Below are 23226 nucleotides of genomic sequence, written 5' to 3' on the forward strand. Positions count from 1 at the left end.
CGGATAATCCGACCATGTGTGGGCTCCATCGGACTGTTTCTGTCGGAATATCCGACCGACAAAGTTTTAGAGCTGGGCTATAAAATTTTACCGACAACATGATCCGATCGTTTGTAGAGAATTCCGATCGGACAAAGTGCCACGCATGCTCAGATCAAATTCCTAGACCAAAGCTATTGGCTACTAGCCTGAACGTAGTCCCGTTATAACAAAATAATGTCATCACGTTCAGAGCGATCGGATTTTCCAACAACTTTGTCTTACCGTGTGTATGCAACACCAGTTTCGGACATCCGTCGGACAAAATCCGACGGATTTTGTTGTCGGAATGTCCGACCGTGTGTACAAGGGCTCATAGAGCCTTCCTCAACCTTTTCAACACAGAAAAATAAATTTCTGGTCCTAGGGAACACCGACTAAAAATGACTATACCTACAGCTCATGGTACATTAGTGTGATGGTCAGTGGGAAGAATGCTCCTCACACAGGTGAACATTGGGATAAATTACCCCCTTACAGATAGATAAAAAGTTCAATGATGTCAGTGGGAGCTTATCTGAGAGGCCACAATTGCTCATTGCTCAAGGAACCCCTAGCAACCTCTAGAAGGGCCCTAGGGTTCTATGGAACCCTGGTTGAGAAACCCTGCTCTGATACAGTATCCTGGTAACCTGTGAAGCTCTGGTGACCTCCATGCCCAAGAGGGTTAAGGCAGTGCTGGAAAATAATGGAGGCCACACAAAATATTGGCACTTTGGGCCAAATTTGAAGATTTTCACTTAAGTGTACTCACTTTTATAGGACAGCAAATTTATAGTTATACAAGCTGTACACTCACTACTTTACATTGTAGCAAAGTGTCATTTCTTCAGTGTTGTCACATAAAAAGATATAATAAAAAATGTACAAAAATATGAGGGGTGTACTCAGTTTTGTGAGATACTGTATCTCCCTTAGTATAATGAAGCCAACTTGCCATTATGTTTTCCTCTAGTATCTCACTTACTAAAATAAAGCATCTTGTCATTATGTTAGTTGCCTGTGTCCCTCTGATATCTTCCTGACTAGGTTACAGCCATCATGTCACCACCAGTGTCCCTCTAGTATCTTTATGACTACATTGAAGCCATCTCGTCACACATGTTGCCCAATGCCCACGTCCCACTAGTATCTTCCTAAATACATTGAAGCCATCTTGTCACTATGTTGTCTGTGTGTTTCTAGTATCTTCCTGACTGCATCAAAGCCATCTTGTCACCAAGTTGCCCGTGTTCCTCTAGTATCTTCTCAAATACATTGAAACCATCTTGTCCCCGTGTTGCCTGTGTCCCTCTAGTATCTTCCTGACTACACTGAAGCCATTTTGTCATTATGTTGCCCATGCCATGTCCCTCTAATATCTCCCTTACCACATTCAATCCATCTTGTCACTATGTTGCCCGTGTCCCTCTAATATTTCCCAATACCACATTGAAGCCATCTTATCACTATTTGCCTGTGTCCCTCTAATAATATCTCACTTACTACGTACATTGAAGGCATCTTGCCACTATGTTGCACGTGTCTCTCTAGTATTTCACTTACTACATTGAAGCTATCATGTCACCGTGTTGCACATGTCCCTTTAATATCTTCTTGACCACATTGAAGTCATCTTGACACTATGTTGCACATGTCCCTTCAATATCTTAATTACTACATTGAAGTCATCTTGGTACTATGTTGACCATGTCCCTCTAATTTCTTACTTACAACATTGAAGCCATCTTGGCACTATGTTGCCCATGCTCCCCTAATATTTCACTCACTAAGGCCGCGTACACACGGGCGGACTGTCTGCCCAACTAAGTCCGTCAGACAATCCGACAGACAGTCCGTCCAACTTTCGAATGAACGGACTTGACCACACACGATGAACAGACAGTCCGCCGAAAGCTTGCGCGATGACGTGTACAGCACGTACGACGGGACTAGAAATACGACGTCCAATACACTGCAATGCAACCTTCGGCCGTGTAAATCCTTTCTGAGCATGCGCCATACTTAGTCCGTCGAACTAGCCTACTGACGAGCGGACTGTCCGCTGAAACCAAGTTTGGACGGACTGTATTACGGAAATTCCGAAAGACTTAGTCCGCCAGACTGTCCGCTGAAAAAGTCCGCTGAAGCCCACACACGAGCGGATTGTCCGCTGAAACACGTTTCAGCGGACCAAGTCCGTCAGACAGTCCGCCCGTTTGTACGCGGCCTAAGTTTTAAGCCATCTTATCACTATACATAAACATATATAAAAATTGTAACTTAAATAAAAAGTCCACTTTTTTCTATATAAGTGGGGCACCACTCATGTACTATATCTAAGTTTGCATATTGGCATCCAAGAGCACGGAGCAGTGTGCTATTTGGGCCGGCTTTTATAATTTTTAGCATATTTTTTAATATCATCTTATCACTATGTTGCCTGTGTCCCTCTAATGCCGCGTACACACGACCGGACTTTTTTCGACATCAAAGGTCCGACGGAACAATTCCGGCAGACCATTCGATCGTGTGTGGGCTGCAGCAGACTTTTGATTTGCAAAAATCCGACAGACTTTAGAAATGGAACATTTTTAATTTTTTTCCGCCGGACCCAGTTCCTACCGAGAAATCCGCTCATGTGTATGCTAGTCCGACGGACAAAAACCGACGCGAGGGCAGCTATTGGCTACTGACTATGAACTTCCTTATTCTAGTCCGGTCGTACGTCATCAAGTTCGAATCCGTCTGACTTTGGTGTGATTGTGTGTGGCCAAGTCCGTTCATTCGGAAAGTCCGTCAGAACTCTGTCAGAACTCCGTCAGAACTCCGCCGAAAGTCCGTCGGACCTAGTCCCTCGAAAAGTCCGGTCGTGTGTACGCGGCATAACATCTTCCTTAGTACGATGAAGCCAACTTGTCACTGTGCTACCCGTGTCTATCTAATATCTCACATACTAAATTGAAGCCAACTTTTCACCATGTTGTCCATGTTCCTGACTACATTGAAGCCAATCTTAGCAGTTGGCACTATGTGGGTCCACGTTCCTCCAATATCTCCATGTTTACAGTCAACCTTGTCACAACATGTTGCCCTTGTCCCTCTAATATCCCAATTACTACACTGAAGCTATCTTTTCACTATGTTGCCCCCAGTCCCCACCGTCTTCTTCTCTTCCTGTCCAAGACAAAGACAAATCTCTCTTACACTGTGGTTTTCCTTATTCCATAAGTGCATATAATATTTGATTTTCCTCTGTCAAGCCTAATATGTACTGTGGCTGCTAATAACAGATGGCACCCCATCCCCCGATCCTGGCTTAATGCGCTACAGTATCATTTGTTTTTTAGTTTTTTTTTTTTTTTTTCCTCTTGTGCTATTTAGTCTTTAAGCCACACGCATTTGGAACCGCGCTGCCACTTTGATTTAGTGCACTCGACTAATTTGCTTGTCTATACATGTTTCATCTAAAGAAAAGAAAACAGGCATGATGAAGGGGATGGAGGAGACTGTATATATGTACTTTACATAAAAATTAATGCCTTGTCTTCCAGCTGCATTTGGCTCTGATTTTGTGATCTGACCGTCCTTTCTTGTCAAAACATTCGGCGCATTCCTGGCAGCTAGCGGAAAAAACGTTAATTTGATATGAAAACTTACTAATAAAATAACACTCTATGGACTGAGATAATAATAAAAACAGATCTGTGATTTTCTAAAAGAAGACGTCCAATAAGAGCTGGTATACGCCAACATGGCTATACAGCCAGTGCCCAGATAAACATCTAAAAGCTCTTCTGGTCTCAAGTATATGATACTTGTAGGTTAGAATCCTTGTCCTTTAGATCCAGGATCAAAACTTTTCACTACGAGGGCCACATTGTATATTTTACAAATATTCAAAAGGCCAAAAAATATCAGTTTTATGAATAAATGAAGGATATTTAAATGAAATGTTTTACTTGGAGTTTTTAATGAAATCAGCATTTAGAACAACAGAGAAAAAGTTTTAATTTAAACAAAGCAAGAAACTCCCACCTTACATAGGTGTCTCATCAGAGTCCCACCTACATCAGAGCCCCCTTACATCAAAGTCCCCCCTTATATCGGGGTCCCCCTGTCACGATCTGGAGTCAGGCTCGTTGACCAGGAGCCATAGCAGTAGAGAGGCTCCCACCCAGGAAGACACAGACTCACCTGAGGTGTGGGTTATAAACACTAACCGGTCTTCACTACAGCTCCTTGTGGAGAAGATGGGTTTTGCTGCATGTTAGTACCAGGTTGCGGACCTCAGGATTGTCCCACCAGGAGGAAGCAAGGCCTGGGTCCAGTAGCAGATACAGCAGGAAGGAATCAAGCAGAAGCGCAGCCAGTCAACAAGTCAATGGTCAGTAACAAGTGGTTGCAGGTTGGGATCAAGGAGAACCTTGGTGGAGGATTAGGCCAAAGGTCGGTAACAATTGATAGTAGAGATGCAGATGACAGCAGGATTGACAATTAAGAGATATTGGCTGGAGAGAGAGCACAATAATCTGGCAACCGGGAAGGGAAAAGGCATGGCTTTAATAGAAAGTTCATGGGAGGAGCAAGGGGTACAAAGTTCAAAACAAACACAGTTCAAGACAGGATTATTGAAGGAATTGTCCGGGGATCTGTCCAGCATTCCAGGTGGTCCAACAAGAGGAAGCAAGGCCTGGGTCCAGTAGCAGATACAGCAGGAAGGCATCAAGCAGAACGGCAGCCAGTCAACAAGTCAATGGTCAGTAACAAGTGGTTGCAGGTTGGGATCAAGGAGAACCTTAGTGGAGGATTAGGCCAAAGGTCGGTAACAATTGATAGTAGAGATGCAGATGACAGCAGGATTGACAATTAAGAGATATTGGCTGGCGAGAGAGCACAATAATCTGGCAAACGGGAAGGGAAAAGGCATGACTTTAATTAAAAAGTTCATGGACACCTCCTTATATTATAGTTGCCCTTATATGAGAGTCCCTATCAGTTTCTCTGTACATTAGAGTGCCCCTTACTTGAGAGCCCAAATCAGTGTCCCTCTTTACATTAAATTCCCCATCAAAGTCCACCTTCATTTAGAGCTCCCATACATCAAAGTCCCCTTACAGTGAAGTCCACCTTACATGAGAGTGCCCCCTTACATGAGAGTCCAGATCAGAGGGCCGTTGTTTGGAGACTCCTGCTTTAGACAATTCAACTTATGTTCCCTTTTTCTACTGTTTGCACTAATCAGCATGTCAGTGCCCATGGAAAAACTCACCTCCCATAAAGTCTGTGAACACTGGTAGATAGAAGTTGCAGCAGATGGTCTGACCTTACCACTTTACATGAATTAGTTGGCCACTTGGAGAGTGGCTGGCACTCACAAGAGTGCCTACTTGTTTTGGGTTTCCTGGGTTTTCCTTAACCCCCTGCTGTCAGCTTCCGGAAACCCATTAAGTGGCTGTTGATACCAGGTGACAGAGGCAGCTTCCCAATGAGGCTATTTCTGTCATTTGAGCCAGTCCCACTGTCTCCTGATCATAAACAGTGACCAGGAGCTGTCTTGGACAGCTTGGTCAGTATGCTGTGAGCACGCAATGAGCATGCTCTCAGCACAGAACCTCAGACCCAATAGATGCATAGGTGCAGCAGCTGGGCATACAGTATATGTGTTATGCAATCAGCAAGAGGTTAACCCTTTTGCGCAAGAGCCCCCTTCCCCTTTAAGGGGTTTAAGATGCCGGGAGGTGAAGTGGGGTTTCTGATCATGTGACTGCTGTGATTGACTGTCACAGCAGTCACATGATCGGAACGCTCCGATCGCAAGCAAGTCGGTAACTGTGTCGGGAGCATGCATGGCTTGCACTCTCAGTACAGCTGTTTTTGCAATATTGCACGCAAATGTGCAGCCGCTTGGTGCCAATGCCCACCTGCTAAGATGCTGCATATTCGCGTGCTGTTAGCGCCAACAGATTAAAGAAGATCTGAGGTCTGGAAGCTGTACCCTAAAATGTCGAGGATGAGGGCAAATGACTAGTCACTAGTGTTGCCTGAGGCTTCTCTGCAGCTGATCTTTCCCCATCACTGACTTACCATGCCTTGTTTTGCACCCTATGGAGGAGGCCATCTTGATAGAGGCAGGGTTTTGCTCCCTCAGAGCCGATCCTCCAGCTAGGAGAACAGTAGTGACATCACCCAATCGGAATGAGACTAGCAGTCAGAGGCAGCAGGGTATTAAATCTCAGACCCACTCCCCAGCCTGGGAGTTGGCAAGGAGCATGCTCCTATCAGCATGCTCCTTGGCAACCCATAAACGAATTAGCTTTTTGTGCTGCCTCTTCAAGTGCCAGCCCTGCTGTACAGACAGAGGCTGATATCAGGTCAAATTCAGGTACTTAGGCTGCTTGCATAAAAAAAAAAAAAACTTTTAATTATGTATTTATGATTAGAGCAGCACTTATTTTCGTCTTTTATGTCTGCCCAGAGTTCAGCTTTAACTGTCAAAATACAAGCAAATAATCAACAATGGTAAACAGTTGGCGCTGATATATTCAGTGCAAAGTTTTCGTTCCATAAATAAACCTGTGTTTTGTTCACAGAAAAGGTATTGTGTGACTTAATTATTCTCTTACAAGGTTGCTGTGACTGAGGTGTCCCTTCGTAAAACCGAATAATTAGGGATGATTGACAGGTGGCAATCACGTAATACAATATGTGTTAGGAAATAATGCAGTGATATAAAAGGCGGAGCGCACAAAATTTTCTACCATAAATAAACCACCAGGGAATCTTTAACTCTCTCTGCATCTCGTTTTCGGTTTCACAGTTAGTCGGGGTGTCTAATGGTCCACATCGGAATTCGGTCTAGTATAACTTCAAAGCGTGCCAACAACACAAGAGTTTTGGTGTAGGTTTCGGGAACACGCTAGCCTTCTCAGGATAGACAAAGAGCACATCCTCTATGAAAAAAAATACATATCACAGATCAATAGTTTTCTGCAGAATAATTACGGCTGAAAATGTTTTAGGTACACAAGGTTCCATGCATTGCATTCTGGGGTATATCATTTTCATTATAATTACAGCTTTGTAACTGGAGACATGGTGCTGTCTCTATTGAGATAATTATTATGATCGGGTTTTGGGTTATATTGGGATAGGTTGAACTTAAAGAAGAATTCCAGGTATGGGTAGTTTATACACAGTTATATTGGTCCAGGTTTGGACCAATGTAGCTGTGTATATACCCAGGACTTTTGTTTTGTTCTCTGAGAGCAGGTGCAAGTTCTCTCCCACTTCTGATTCACCCCTTGTTTCTGCCCCCTACCCACCTCCGAACAACGTTCCTTGGTTGTACCCCCTATCAACCTCCGAACATTGTCCCTTGGTTGAACCCCCTACCCATCTCCGAACATCGTTCCTTGGTTCAAACCTCTACCCACCTCCGAACATCATTCCTTGGTTCAACCCCCTACCCACCTCCGAACATCGTTCCTTGGTTCAACCCTCTACCCACCTCCGAACATCATTCCTTGGTTCAACCCCCTACCCAACTCTGAACATCATTCCTTGGTTCAACCCCCTACCCACCTCCGAACATTGTTCCCTGGTTCAACTCCCTACCCACCTCCGAACAGTGTTCCCTGGTTCAACTCCCTACCCACCTCCGAACATCGTTCCTTGGTTCAACTCCCTACCTGCCTCCGAACATTGTTCCCTGGTTCAACTCCCTACCCACCTCCAAATATCGTTCCTTGGTTCAACTCCCTACCTGCCTCCAAGCATTGTTCCCTGGTTCAATTCCCTACCCACCTCCCAACATCGTTCCTTGGTTCAACTCCCTACATGCCTCCGAACATTGTTCCTTGGTTCAACTCCCTACCCATCTCCCAGTTCAGCCCCTTTCATTGAATACAGAACCAAATATCATGTTGTGGTGCTTAGTAGTTTGTATATAATTTGTTAATGATAACAAGAAAAGCAGTAAAAATAGATCTCCCCAGCAATAAACTCCCAACAACAATAGACCGAACCCAGCAACAATAGACCTCTAGATTTTAGAGAAGGATGTATGGGGACTTTAGGACTTTAAAGGCACTAAGTACAATCAAAAGTATAAGAATTTTTTTTTTATATAAATGTATTCAAAAATTTAAGATTGAAAAAACATACATGGTTAAAGAGTTAGAAGCTTAACACAGACAAATTATATCCACACATATATGGGTCTACGTCAGCATTTACATCACAATTCAATATAGTGCAATTCAAAATATATGCAGTGGCTCTTATCAACCAAATACAGTATAAATTAACATATATAGTCACTATAGTGATGAGCTGGTGTAGCATCCCAAGAGTATGCCCGACATGTTTCGCGTTTTTGAAAACGCTTCTTCTGGGGCGCAATAAGAACAGTCTTAAAAATTGAAGAGAAATAGAATGCATGGATTAGATATACATTTCCATACTGATACAAAACACAAGTTGTTACATAAATCTTATGATTTCAACTGGGGGTTTTTTTTTTTTTTTGAAGCACGTGATTAGAGCCTGAGGCTTTACTTGGCTTCAAAAAAAGGATGGGCTCGGGGAGCAGAACTTGTGTGACAATAGCGAATTAATATTTCTTATTGTCTTCCTGCTTGTCCTCCCGACCAATCAGGAAGTGAGTCCTGACACTCGATTGGCCAGGGAGTCTCAGGAACCACTTCCTGTTTGGCCAGGAGGAGAAGCAACGGCACCGCAGCGAGGAGCAAGATCCCTGTCATCTACCTTCTAAGGTAAGGAGGCCTCTGTCCTTCCACCTCCCGCGGGTGGGGGGGGTGGGGGGGAACGAGTTGGGGGATAGCCCTCTTCCCGTCCATCTCCTGCAGGGGGGTTGCAGTGCATCGGCGCCTTCCTGTCTGTCTCCCATGTAAAGGGAGGGTGGCATTGATTTGCCACCCCCCCCCTCTCTAAAATATTGAGCACCAGCCGCTACTGCTAGTAACCATATCATTTATAGTACTATAGACAACAAAACCAATTGGACCACTTTGTGGGTTCAACACCATCTTTCTACTTTCCCAAGTGTCTTTTTATGTCTATCTGTGTCCCTTTTGAATATTTTCTTTCAATTCCTGATTGGTAAACGGTTGTCAAAAGGATGGCAAGGGAAATCTCCCTATGGGATAGCAAGAACACCCAACAGAGGGCCTAATCCTTCTCTTCTCTATCCAAAATTAAAAGAAAAAAGTTTGGGCTGGACATACACTTGAATATCAATCAGTAAGGCAAAAAGTAGCAGGAAACATCAGTTTCTGAACTTCTAAACTCTAAAAAAAATTGTTAAAAATTAAATTTTTCATTTTCGGCCATAGTAATCATATTGTTTTATGTCTTTATAGTGTATTTCCGTCATCCTTCAGCTGATTGTCGCCGCTCTCCTAATCTACAAAGCATCCAAGAACATTGAATGTGACGATCCAGAAAGAAGGCTCAGTGACAGGTACTCAGGTCCAAGGTTGTCGCTGCATTTAAACTCGATATCTGGTACACGCGATCGCGTGAATTTTTACATTTCAACCACCAACGTGAAGATATTTTTTTGATGGGCGAAAATTGGTTTAGCTGAGAAAATTCACATGTTTATTCCACATTAATTACCACTTTTTTTTTTTTACCATGAAAACGTCAGCAGAACGAGAACAATAATCGTTAATTACCACTTATACCAAGACTTACGGAGGTTGATAAAATTAAAAAAAAGTATCACTGAGATAAATAATTTTTCAGTTGTAAATTAATTTCGCCTAAAAATTGAAAGGAAGATGAGGAGCAGATAACTGTGTGATTGTCTTTACACAACATTTATGTGTTTTGTCATTGTGATATCTACATGTCGCTTTACGGCTACTACTGGGAAAAGTAATATGAGTTCACGTGGATGAAATAGAACAGGGTTCTCCAGACTTTCCATACAAAGGGCTGGTTTACTGTCCTTCAGACTTTGGGGGGGACGGAGCGGCCAGTGGAAATAGAAAATGCCTCAGTGGAAGTAAAAAAATGACATGGTGCCCGTAGATAGTAGAAGGAGGAATAGTGCCCTATCATTGGTAATGGTATTAGTGGGAGGAATAGTGCCCTATCATTGGTAATGGTATTAGTGGGAGGAATAGTGCCCTATCATTGGTAATGGTATTTAGTGGGAGGAATAGTGCCCTATCATTGGTAATGGTATTAGTGGGAGGAATAGTGCCCTATCATTGGTAATGGTATTAGTGGGAGGAATAGTGCCCTATCATTGGTAATGGTATTTAGTGGGAGGAATAGTGCCCTATCATTGGTAATGGTATTAGTGGGAGGAATAGCGCCCTATCATTGGTAATGGTATTAGTGGGAGGAATAGTGCCCTATCATTGGTAATGGTATTTAGTGGGAGGAATAGTGCCCTATCATTGGTAATGGTATTTAGTGGGAGGAATAGTGCCCTATCATTGGTAATGGTATTAGTGGGAGGAATGGTGCCCTATCATTGGTAATCGTATTAGTGGGAGGAATAGTGCCCTATCATTGGTAATGGTATTAGTGGGAGGAATAGTGCCCTATCATTGGTAATCGTATTAGTGAGAGGAATAGTGCCCTATCATTGGTAATGGTATTAGTGGGAGGAATAGTGCCCTATCATTGGTAATGGTATTAGTGGGAGGAATAGTGCCCTATCATTGGTAATGGTATTAGTGGGAGGAATAGTGCCCTATCATTGGTAATGGTATTAGTGGGAGGAATGGTGCCCTATCATTGGTAATGGTATTTAGTGGGAGGAATAGTGCCCTGTCATTGGTAATGGTATTAGTGGGAGGAATAGTGCACTATCATTGGTAATCGTATTAGTGAGAGGAATAGTGCCCTATCATTGGTAATGTTATTAGTGGGAGAAATAGTGCACTATCATTGGTAATGGTATTTAGTGGGAGGAATAGTGCCCTATCATTGGTAATGGTATTAGTGGGAGGAATAGTGCCCTATCATTGGTAATGGTATTAGTGGGAGGAATAGTGCCCTATCATTGGTAATGGTATTAGTGGGAGGAATGGTGCCCTATCATTGGTAATGGTATTTAGTGGGAGGAATAGTGCCCTGTCATTGGTAATGGTATTAGTGGGAGGAATAGTGCACTATCATTGGTAATCGTATTAGTGAGAGGAATAGTGCCCTATCATTGGTAATGTTATTAGTGGGAGAAATAGTGCACTATCATTGGTAATGGTATTTAGTGGGAGGAATAGTGCCCTATCATTGGTAATGGTATTAGTGGGAGGAATAGTGCTTCGTCATTGGTGTCAGTGGAAGGAAAAATGCCCCATTGTTGGTGTCAGTGAGAGGAATAATTCCCCACTGTTGGTGTCAGTGGAAGGAATGGTGACCCCCTTGTTGGTGTCAGTTGGAGAAATAGTGCCCTGAGGGCTGTATAAAGAGAAGCAAAGGGCCACATTCTGCCCGCGAGCAGCAGTTTGGAGACTGTTGCAATAGAGCAGGGGTAGGGAACGCCGGCTCTCCAGCTGTTTTGAAACTACAAGTCCCATGAGACATTGCAAGACCCTAACAATCACAGGCATGACTGCTAGAGGCAGAGGCATGATGGGATTTGTAGTTTAAAAACAGCTGGAGAGCTGAGGTTCCCTACCCCTGCAATAGAGGATCAAACATGTTTTATGCCTTGTACACACGGTCGGACATTCCGACAACAAAATCCATCAGATTTTTTCTGATGGATTTTGTGCCAAACTGGTGTTGCATGGACACGGTCGGACAAAGTTGTGGGAAAATCCGATCGTTCGGAACGAGGTGACGTTCGTTGCGTAACGACAGGACTACATAGAGGCTAGTAGCCAATAGTTTTGGTCTCGTAATTTAATCTGAGCATGCGTGCCACTTTGTCCAGTCGTAATTCTCTACAAACGATCAGAAAAAGTCAGATCGGATTTTGTTGTCGGAAAATTTTAGATCCAGCTATCAAACTTTTTCCGTCGGGATTTCCGACGGGAAAAAGTCAGATAGAGCCCACACACACGATTGGATTTTCTGACAACATAATCCGATTGGACCTTTTCCGTCGGAAAATCTGGGGGGCAATACAGATCCTGGGCCCAGGTGAGGTTGTACACTTTCAGTATATATACTGTGCACTATATTGCCAAAAGTATTGTGACGCCTGCCTTTACACGCACATGAACTTTAATGACATCCCAGTCTTAGTACGTAGGGTTCAATATTGAGTTGGCCCACCCTTTGCGGCTATAAAAGCTTCAACTCTTCTGGAAAGGCCGTCTGTGGTTGACGCTTTCCTGGGGGGTACAATGAACCTTACATTATCCATACCTGCCTTAATAGATTTTATGACTTCATGCAGCTGTACTTACCTTTGACAGCTGTAGGACAGGCCGTTAAACCCATATTAAAAGAGACATATATATGTCTATGTGGGTGAACATTTAAGGCACCCCAGCTCCCACTGAGTTGGGACATCAGTGAACTCACTGCAGCAGGGTTCAGCTCACCTGCTCAGAGGGGCAACACCCGTTCAGAATGGCATCTTCTCCTCCTGGACAAGAACCCTGCTGCTTCAGGGCTCAGACTATTTATTTCCTTCTCAGCCACCTACTCTGCACTCCTCCCAGTGATTGGCTGAGACCACATAAATATTCAGGCCCAGGGTCTTCCTCTTCCTCCCACTACATTCTAGAAACAGGTAGAACACTGCTCATAGACAATCACCTTAACTGCTACTCAGCTGCCTCTACAATGAGGTGGGTACCGGCCCTGTTTACATCAGGAACATTCTAGAACCTACATTCCAGAACCTTCTAGAAGGCAGGGAAAAGCAGCTGAGCCTGCAGCTTGTAAGACCCAGAATAGCCAAAAGCAATCACACACCGCTCCCATGTTTAGGAGGAGCCAAAAAGACAAAATTTACACGAACCTCTCTAGAAACCTTGATGTGTGCTACACTAATGTCCCCTAATTAGTGCAAATCAGTGGAAGTCTATGGAACTGAGCTCTTTATAAATCCAAACACTTCAGGGGGAAATGAGTCTCTGAAGACCACAAAGGGACTCCCACACACAAATTACTGGTAATTATTGGATATATCATGACACTTATGTATGTTATGTGTCTTGCCTATCTCACGGATTTTTCTACTTGTATATAAATACAGTAGATTGCTAGTTTTCTATATTTAGGTCCCTTTACTGTATACCAATACATTTCCATTGTTGTATTAGAGCTTTTACCTGATTTCCCAAGTTACAGTAACTTGAAAAAGTATTCATACACCTTGAAATTTTCCACATTTGGTCATGTTACAACCGAAAACGTAAATTAATTTTATTGGAATTTTATGTGATAGACCAACACAAAGTGGCACATCATTGAAAAATGGTTTTCAAAATGTTTTACAGATAAATATGTGGAAAGTGTCGCCCCTGAGTCGATACTTTGTATTCCAGCTGCATGTCTTTTTTGGGGTGTCTCTACCAGCTTTGCACATCTAGAGAGGACATTTCTGCCCATTCTTCTTCTTTGCAAAATAGCTCAAGCTCTGTCAGATTGGATGGAGAGCGCTTGTGAACAACGATTTTAAAGTCTTGCCACAGATTCTCAGTTGGATTCAGGTCTGGACTTTGACTGGGCCATTCTAACCCATGAATATGCTTTGATCTAAACCATTCCATTGTAGCTCTGGCTGTATGTTTCGGGTCGTTGTCCTGCTGGAAGGTGAACCTCCTCCCCAGTCTCAAGTCTTTTGCAGACTCTAACAGGTTTTCTTCTAAGATTGCCCTGTATTTGGCTCCATCCATCTTCCCATCAACTCTGACCAGCTTCCCTGTCCCTGCTGAAGAAAACCATCCCCACCACATGATGCTGCCACCACCATGTTTCACGGTGGGGATGGTGTGTTTAGGGTGATGTGCATTGTTAGTTTTCCCCCATGCATAGTGTATTGCTTTTACCGTATATACTCGAGTATAGGTCGATCCGAATATAAGCCGAGGCCCCTAATTTACCACAAAAAAAATGGGAAAACGTATTGACTCGTGTATAAGCCGAGGGTGAGACATGCCTGTCCATCCCTGTGTGTCCGTCCATCCCTGTGTGTCCGTCCATCCCTGTGTGTCCGTCCATCCCTGTGTGTCCGTCCATCCCTGTGTGTCCTGTGCCTTTGTCCTGTGCCTTTGTCCTGTGCCTTTGTCCTTCTGCAACGATCTGCATGTAAAAACATGCCAGGATCGCCGCACCTCTTCTCGTCTGTGACAGACGGCGGCCATTCCACTGTTCAAAAGCCGCGCCTCCATCTGTGATAGGCGGAACACTCAATTTCCCAGCAGTCAGTGTTCCGCCTATCACGGACATCCTCTCATCCTCGTCCGTAGTATGAGGATGAGCGGATGTCCGTGATAGGCGGACCACTGACTGCTGGGAAATTGAGTGTTCCGCCTATCACAGACAGGGAGGCGCGGCTTTTGAATAGTGGAATGGCCGCCGTCTGTCTGCACGACACGCTGATCGGGTAGACAGACGGCGGTGACTCGAGTATAAGCCAAGGGGGGCACTTTCAGCCCTAAAAAAGGGGCTGAAAATCTCGGCTTATACTCGAGTATATACGGTAAGTCAAAAAGTTCAGTTTTGGTCTCATCTGACCAGAGCACCTTCTTCCACATGTTTGCTGTGTCCTCCACATGGTTTTTGACAAACTGCAAACAGGACTTCTTATGACTTTCTTTCTCCAATGTCTTTCTTCTTGTCACTCTTCCATAAAGGGCAGATTTGTGGAGAGACGACTAATAGTTGTCCTGTGGACAGATTCTCCCCCCTGAGCTGTGGATCTCTGCAGCTCCTCCAGAGTTACCATGGACCTCTTGGCTGCTTCTCTGATGAATGCTCTCCTTGCCCGGCCGGTCAGTTTAGGTGGACGGCCATGTCTTGGTAGGTTTGCAGTTGTGCCATACTCTTTCCATTTTCGGATGATGGATTGAACAGAGCTCCGTGAGATGTTTAAAGCTTGGGATATTTTTTTATAACCTAACCCTGCTTTACACTTCTACACAACCTTATTCCGGACCTGTCTTGTGTGTTCCTTGGCCATCATGATGCTGTTTGTTCACTAAGGTTCTCCTACAAACCTCTCAGAGCGTCACAGAACAGCTGTATTTATACTGAGATTAAATCCCACACACAAGATGGACTCTATTTACTAATTAGGTGACTTCTGAAGGCAATTGGTTCCACTAGATTTTAGTTCGGGGGTATCAGAGTAAAGGGGGCTGAATACAAATACACCCCACACTTTTCACATATTTATTTGTAAAAAAAAATTGAAAACCATTTATCATTTTCCTTCCCAATTATGTGTCACTTTGTGTTGGTCCATCACATAAAATCCCAATAAAATACATTTAAGTTTTTGGTTGTAACATGACAAAATGTGGAAACTTTCAAGGGATATGAATACTTTTTCAAGGCGCTGTAACTTTGGGAAATCAGGATCAGACTGCACTTTTGCTTGCCGCATGCCTTGACTCCTGCCTGGACCTGACCACTCTCTCAGGTGCGTGCCGCTTGCCTTAACCCCTGCCAAGACTTGACTACACTCTCACCTGCCTCCTGCCTTGATCCAGGCATGTACTGGCCATCTGGACTACCGGGAGTTCTTCCGGTGGGCCGATTGCTCAGTGGGACACTCTGATGTAAGGGGGCTGCTGATGGGACACTCTGATGTAAAGGGGCTGGTAATGGGACACTCTGATGTAAGGGGGCTGCTGATGGGACACTCTGATGTAAAGGGGCTGGTAATGGGACACTCTGATGTATGGGGGCTGGTGATGGGACACTCTGATGTAAAGGGGCTGGTAATGGGACACTCTGATGTAAGGGGGCTGGTGATGGGACACTCTGATGTAAAGGGGCTGGTAATGGGACACTCTGATGTAAGGGGGCTGGTGATGGGACACTCTGATGTAAGGAGGCTGGTGATGGGACACTCTGATGTAAAGGGGCTGGTGATGGGACACTCTGATGTAAGGGGGCTGGTGATGGGACACTCTGATGTAAGGAGGCTGGTGATGGGACACTCTGGTGTAAGGGGGCTGGTGATGGGACACTCTGTTGTAAGGGGGCTGGTGATGGGACACTCTGTTGTAAGGGGGCTGGTGATGGGACACTCTGATGTAAGGGGGCTGGTGATGGGACACTCTGATGTAAGGGGGCTGGTGATGGGACACTCTGGTGTAAGGGGGGTGGTAATAGGACACTCTGATGTAAGGGGGCTGGTGATGGGACACTCTGTTGTAAGGGGGCTGGTGATGGGACACTGTGATGTAAGGGGGCTGGTGATGGGACACTCTGATGTAAGGGGGCTGGTGATGGGACACTCTGATGTAAGGGAGTGCTGATGGGACACTCTGATGTAAGGGGGCTGGTGATGGGACACTCTGATGTAAGGGGGCTGGTGATGGGACACTCTGATGTAAGGGAGTGCTGATGGGACACTCTGATGTAAGGGGGCTGGTGATGGGACACTCTGATGTAAGGAGGTGCTGATGGGACACTCAAAATGTAAGTGGGCCGGTCTGGATGAAGTCCAGGGCCTAATTTCTGTCCCAGTCCAATCCTGCCTTGATCCCTGGCTGGACCCTGACTACCTTCTCATTTGTCATGCTTGACAAGGTCTCTGTTGACCTAATCACTCTCTTGTTTAGAGCCTTGTGAACCGTCTCTCACACTGTAGCCTTTCTGATCTGAAAGTTATTAATCAGTTTCTTTGTAGAATTCATCCTAAGGATGATGCCACACGGGTGACTTTGTTGCCAACGAAACATGACAGAGTCACACATACGAGAACATTCACCTCCCTCCATTGCCATGAAAGCTGCTGGACCTGCTTTTCTAACAAGGGGACAGTGAGGGGACAACATCTTGCTGGCCTGAACAGCAAATAAGCAATGCCATAAGGAGGAAGAGTTATGCTGCGTACACACCAGCGTTTGGAAACTTTAAAGGTTTCTCCGATGGGATTCCGACTCAAGCTGTCTTGCCTACACACGGTCACACCAAAGTCTGACCGCCAAGAATGCGGTGATTTACAACATGTACGACAGGACTAGATAAAGGACGTTCAATAGCCGGTAGCCAATAGCTTCCGTCTCACATTGTATCATATTATGAATAGTCCACTGTATTAAAGGTCATTTTCAGATGTGAGACTGACACCCAAAAGTCATGGTTGAGAAAGATATACCGTATTTATTGGCGTATAACACGCACCCCAAGTTTAGGAGGACATTTTAAGGAAAAAAACTTTTAGGAGGGAAGTTTAAGGAAAAAAAACTTACATTTAAATGCCCATCAATGCAGCCTTATCAGTGTCCATCTGAAGCCTTGTAAGTGTCATATGCAGCCTTGTCCATCATTGCACCCTTGTCAGTGTAATTTGCAGCCTTGTCCATCATTGCACCCTTGTCAGTGTCATATGCAGCTTTGTCATGCAGCCTTGTCCACCAATGCAGCCTTGTCCACCAATGCAGCCTTGTACACCAATGCAGCCTTGTCCACCATTGCAGCCTTGTCCACCAATGCAGCCTTGTCCACCAATGCAGCCTTGTCCACCAATGCAGCCTTGTCCACCATTGCAGCCTTGTCCACCAATGCAGCCTTGTCCATCATTGCAGCCTTGTCCCCTTGTCAGTGTCATTTTCAGCCTTGTCAGTTTTATTTTCAGCTCTTCATTTTTAAAAATGGCGCCGCCGAGATGTCCTGTGTATCTCGGCGGCGCTCGGTAGTTCTCGGCCGCCTTCGGCCGTTCTTGTTGGCTTTCGGCCACCTTCGGCCCTTCCCGTCGGCTTTCGGCCACCTTCGGCCCTTCTCGTCGGCTTCCGGCCGCTCTCGCCCATTCTCGGCGGTTTTCGGTCGCAGAGAAGGGCCGAAGGCGGCCGTAAGCCAACGAGAAGGGCTGAAGGTGGCCTAAAGCCACCAAGAAGGGGCGAAAGAGGTCGAAAGCCGCTGAGAAGGGCCAAAGGTGGCCTAAAGCCGCTGAGAAGGGCCAAAGGTGGCTGAAAGCTGCCAAGAAGGGGCGAAGGTGGCTGAAAGCCGCCAAGAAGGGCCGAAAGCTGCTGAGAAGGGCCGAAGGCGGTCGAAAGCTGCCAAGAAGGGCCGAAGGCGGTCGAAAGCCTCCAAGAAGGGCCGAAGGCGGTTGAAAGCTGCCGAAAGCCGCCGAGAAGGGCCGAAGGCGGCTGAAAGCCGCCCAGAGGCTCCAAATTGGTGGAGGATCGGCATATAACATGCACCCGTGATTTTCCCCTGCTTTTAAGGGGAAAAAAGTGCGTATTATACGCCGATAAATACGGTAACCTCCACCTCTACACACACTGCCGCTTACCGACTCCAAATGATCTCCTATTACAGGAGATCACATGCACTTTTGGCTTAATACCCACCCCGGACCTTTAAGAAGTGAAGCGATAATCACAGCGTCTTCCCAGGTATGATCCCCCAAAAAACATAAAAGCTTCTATAGTGTAAAATCTTTGGGGATTTTTTTAGATAAAAAGAGTATTGCACTTACAATTGAAACGATTAAAAGATGCAGTATAAACAAGCCGGCCAACTCTCAATTGCACTCCGGGACCTGCGTAAATGCGGTGACGTCATCATGCTGCCTCCCCTACGCTGTTTCGTCACACCGAACGTCGTCCAGGGGCACTATATACATGATCCGGCTCTTCCTGGTAGGAGGGACGACTCATTGTCTGTCGAGACCTGTCAATCCTCCAGCAGAGAGGCAGAACAGCGGTCTGCCTATGTAAAGAAGGCAGATTGCCGCTCTGTCAGTAGGGAAGGCATGCATCCTGTATTCCTGCCTTCCTCTAGAAAAAGTATCTCCCACAATACATAACCACACTGGCTAGGCACACAGTTAACCCTTTGATCGCCCCTCATGCTAACCCCCTCCCAGCCAGTGTCATTAGTACAGTGACAGTGCACTGATCACTGTGTTAGTGTCGCTGGTCCCCAAAGAAGTGTCAAAAGTGTCTGTTAGTGTCCGAATGTCCGCCACAATATCTTAGTCCCACTATTAGTCGCTGATCACCGCCATTACTAGTAAAATAAATAAATAAATAAAAATAAAAATATCCCATAGATTGTAGATGCTATAACTTTTGCGCAAACCAATCATTATATACTTATTGGGATTGTATTTTACCAAAAACATGTAGCAGAATACATACTGGTCTAAATTTATGAAGAAATTCGATTTTTTAATTTTTTTTATTGGATATGTTTTATAACAGAAAGTAAAAAACATATTTTTTTTTTTAAATTGTCGGTTTTTTTTTTTTTGGTTTATAGTGCAAAAAATAAAAAACGCAGAGGTGATCAAATACCACCAAAAGAAAGCTTTTGTGAAAAAAAAAGGACATCAATTTTATTTGGATACAGCATCGCATGACTGCGCAATTTTCAGTTAAAGTAACGCAGTGCTGTATCGCAAAAAATGGCCTGGGGGGGTAAATACTCCTGGAGGTCAAGTGGTAAAAAAAAAAAAAAAGTTATGCCTGCTTTTGCATTACTTTCGGTACAGCCCTCGTAAATCCGCCAATGGGCGCTGCAGAGTTTCGTTTTAACTCCACGAGCTTACACACGAGGAATCGGCTGGTTGTGCGATCTCCGGTGGCCTCCTCTAGGTGGCTTCTCACGTCTCGCCGCGGCGGGGGGTTAATAAGAGCGCAGACTGACAGCCCAGCGCCTCTCTTCTCACTCCCCTGTGGTTTTTAGCAACAAGGGAACGAAATTAGACAATGCAATTATAGCACTTTTTATCCATGTAAGTCTTGGTAAGCGAAATTATTTTTCCCTCCACGTTGCCATATGTTTTCACCGAGATCATCTCGATAATTATGAGATTTTTTTTTATTTTTTTTTATTTTGAGCTGCTGTTCAAGAGAAAGCTTTCATCTGCTCTCAATCAGCATTCAAGTTGTTATTGTAAAGTTTGCGTGAAAGTAATTTTCTACTTGCTTGCTGTGCCGTTATTTATACGATCATCGATCATACGGTGAGTCGCGGATGCCGCCTCCGGTCACTAGACGTATATTAGACAGTGCAATGAATTTCCTTGCTGAACGCTGCAAAAAAATCAATGGCAGGATAAGCCACCTGTAGAGGGTATTGTTAGATAAAGTCTGCTGAGAAAACTCCCTAGTTTCATAGTTTCATAGTTAGTTAGGTTGAATAAAGACACCAGTCCATCAAGTTCAACCTGAGTGTCTACAATTGTCACTATCCCTGTACATTGCACACTCACATCAGTCCCTACCCTTAAGGAGCCCACAATCCAAGGTCCCCATTCATATACTAGGGCCAATTTTTTATTTTTTTTGACAGAAGCCAATTAACCTACCTGCATGTCTTTTGGATTGTGGGAGGAAACCGGAGTACCCGGAGGAAACCCACGCAGGCACAGGGAGAACATGCAAACTCCAGGCAGGTAGTGTCGTGGTTGGGATTTGAACCAGCAACCCTACTTACTGCTAGGTGAGAGTGCTAACCACTACACCACTGTGCTGCCCTAGTAACTAGTTTAGTTACGAATCAGAACTTTTAATGGTAAAAATATTATAATTCTGTGATCTTTCCTGCGACAAAGTTCTGCTTCTACTCAGCATTCCCATGTGGGCATTACCTAGGGCAGTCTGCAGGGCCGTCTTTAAGGCAGGGCAAAAGGGGCAGCTGCCCCGGGCCCTGTCTTTGTTGCTCGGCCCAAAGCACCTGCCTCATACTTGCCAACTATTTCAGTTTAAATTCCCTTGTCCCTTGAAGTTTTATTCCTGTGCTGTGTCCTGATATCTCAGTGTGAAGTGCTGCTACTAATGCTGCCCAGCTCTGCCCTGTTGTTGTGTACAGATGACTCACCTGCAGACCCTGTGTTTACATGTAAATAACCGGCATTCATATGTAAAAAGCAGCATTCATATGTAAATAGTTGCATCCAGCGGCATAGATATGTAACTAAAGGCGGCATTCATATGTATACCATGCCCCCTGCAGTGAGGAGATGTGCTGTAACCTCTAGCAACCAATCAATGAGCAGTATTACTGTACAGTAATCTCTAGCAACCAATCAACAGGCAGAAATCATGGGCTGTAACATCTAGCAACTATTCAGTGAGCCGCAATGTGTGCTGGAGCCTCTAGCAACCAGTCAGTAAGCTGTAATAATACACTATAACCTCTGGCAACCAATCGCAATCGCTGCCTGATCTGATAAGGTTTAATGATTTTAAGTCTAGCTGCTATTTATTGTATGTCTCAGAGCAGGTGGAGAGCGAAATTGTATGGGGGGGGGGGGCCAAGCAAATGTTTGCCCAGGGTCCAATCAATATTAAAGATGGCCCTGGCAGTCTGCATGCAAATACATCCTGCCTAGGAATGCCCGCCCCCCGCAGACTGACACCCACCCATCAAGAACCATATTTGCAGAACTCCTCTGACCCAGGGATGATGGTTTTATTTGTAGCGTTACCCCCGAAGGGGCCACTGGTGAATGTAGTAACAAAGATAACTGCGCCACAAAAATAAAAATAAAAATAGTAATAATATCGAATGCCCAAAAAAATAGTGAGGACAAATACTGTGCAAACCCGTGAAAGTCTCAGTAATTAGATGGCGCTGAAATAAACAATAAAAATAGTTGCACTGTAATATTCTGAGTTCATAAGTGTAGAAAAAAAGTGGTGATGAACTTGAATAAACAAACTCTTCATATGCCAATGTCCTTAATAAGCCACCGTTGTGCTCCACACTAATAGTGAGTCCCGTCACCGATAAGAAAGCCACTTACCAGATGGTAAAAAGCAAGAAGCATTCATATGCACCCAGCCACGATCATCAGACACAGGGAACGGAACTAGGGTTGCCACCTGTCCAAGATTCACCCGGACAGTTCGGGTTTTGAAGCATGTGTCAGGGTTTCAGTCCACCTGACACCCGGACACGTTATTCAGACCAGGCTGTGGCTCCCCAAGTAACCAAGATAGTCATATGCCCCATACACAGGGTCGGATTTCCTGCTGGAAAATGTGCGATTGGATCGCGTTTTGTCGGAAAATCCGACCGTATGTGTGTGTGGGCTCTATCTGACTTTTTCCGTTGGATTTTTCAAATTTTGAGAGCAGGATCTAAAATTTTCCGAAACAACTAAAATCCGATCGTTTAAATTCTGATCATGTGTAGACAAGTCCGACAAAGTCCGAAAAAGTGCCACGCATGCTCAGAATAAATTACCAGAGGAAAGCTAATGGCTACTGGCCCGTTCATAGTCCCGTCGTACGTGTTCTAGGTCACCGCGTTCAGAATGATTCGGATTTTCCGACAACTTTGTGCGACCGCGTTTATACTCGACAAGTCTGGTCCAAAATCTGTCGGAAAATTTTGTCGACGGAAAGTCCGGCCGTGTGTATGGGGCGTTACACAAATCTGTTGCCACTGTGGGCGGCTGTTTGGGGACAGGTTTGGCATCACTGAAGGGTGTGGTGATGTCAGCATGGAAAATTTGGCCTCACCCACTGGCACGCTCTGTGGGCTACTTTATTACTCTCCTTGGGGCACCCAAATGTGTCCCGGTTCTTTTATAATCCTATAGTGTTTACTGCAAAAAAAAAATTGCCCTGTGCCAAAAACATGTTCGGGTTTGGCTTGAAGAAAAGGTGGCAACCCTAAACGGAACCCTTACAGCCACCTCCCCCTGGATATAAACTCTTGGTCTCAATAATTCATGTAGTTTGTAACAAATGTGTACAAAAAAATCCAAAAGAAAAGAAGACACTGCGCTATCCAGATATCAAGAAGCAGCTAACACACTAAAATTGATATTTTAGTTAGAAACAGTGTACAAATTGCGAAAAAGTGTAGCGCTAAAAAGGAAATATTGTGCATAAATCTGTGAGAACTATCTCATCCACGTATACAGCCACGTAGACTGACGTGATTCCTGTAACTTATGTTACATTAATTGACACAAAAAAAGTGTTATACCACTTCCATATAAAAGTGTGCTTATATATATCCCAATGTGCACATAAATGTAAATAATCAACATGAAAAAGAAAATCATGAAAAAAAGTCCCCTTTTCTTTTAAAAAATAAATAAAAAAGAAAAATTCAAGTCCCACGTGT

The 23226-nt window shown here is 44.6% G+C and overlaps 1 protein-coding gene across 2 annotated transcripts in view; it reads left to right on the top strand.

Annotated features, from left to right (window-relative positions):
• Nucleotides 1–23226, top strand: part of LOC143927364 (ninjurin-2-like) — a 120475-nt gene that overhangs the window by 55178 nt on the left and 42071 nt on the right. For both annotated transcript variants that reach the window (XM_077451408.1, XM_077451401.1), the window contains exon 4: nucleotides 9402–9502. In XM_077451408.1, coding sequence (XP_077307534.1) covers nucleotides 9402–9502 — 101 coding nt within the window. The remainder of the gene's footprint in view (nucleotides 1–9401; nucleotides 9503–23226) is intronic.

This window comes from Lithobates pipiens, unplaced genomic scaffold (genome assembly GCF_037356315.1).
Source record: "Lithobates pipiens isolate NorthernLeopardFrog02 unplaced genomic scaffold, aLitPip1_a1.2 Scaffold_10, whole genome shotgun sequence".
In the NCBI taxonomy this organism is placed as follows: domain Eukaryota; kingdom Metazoa; phylum Chordata; class Amphibia; order Anura; family Ranidae; genus Lithobates; species Lithobates pipiens.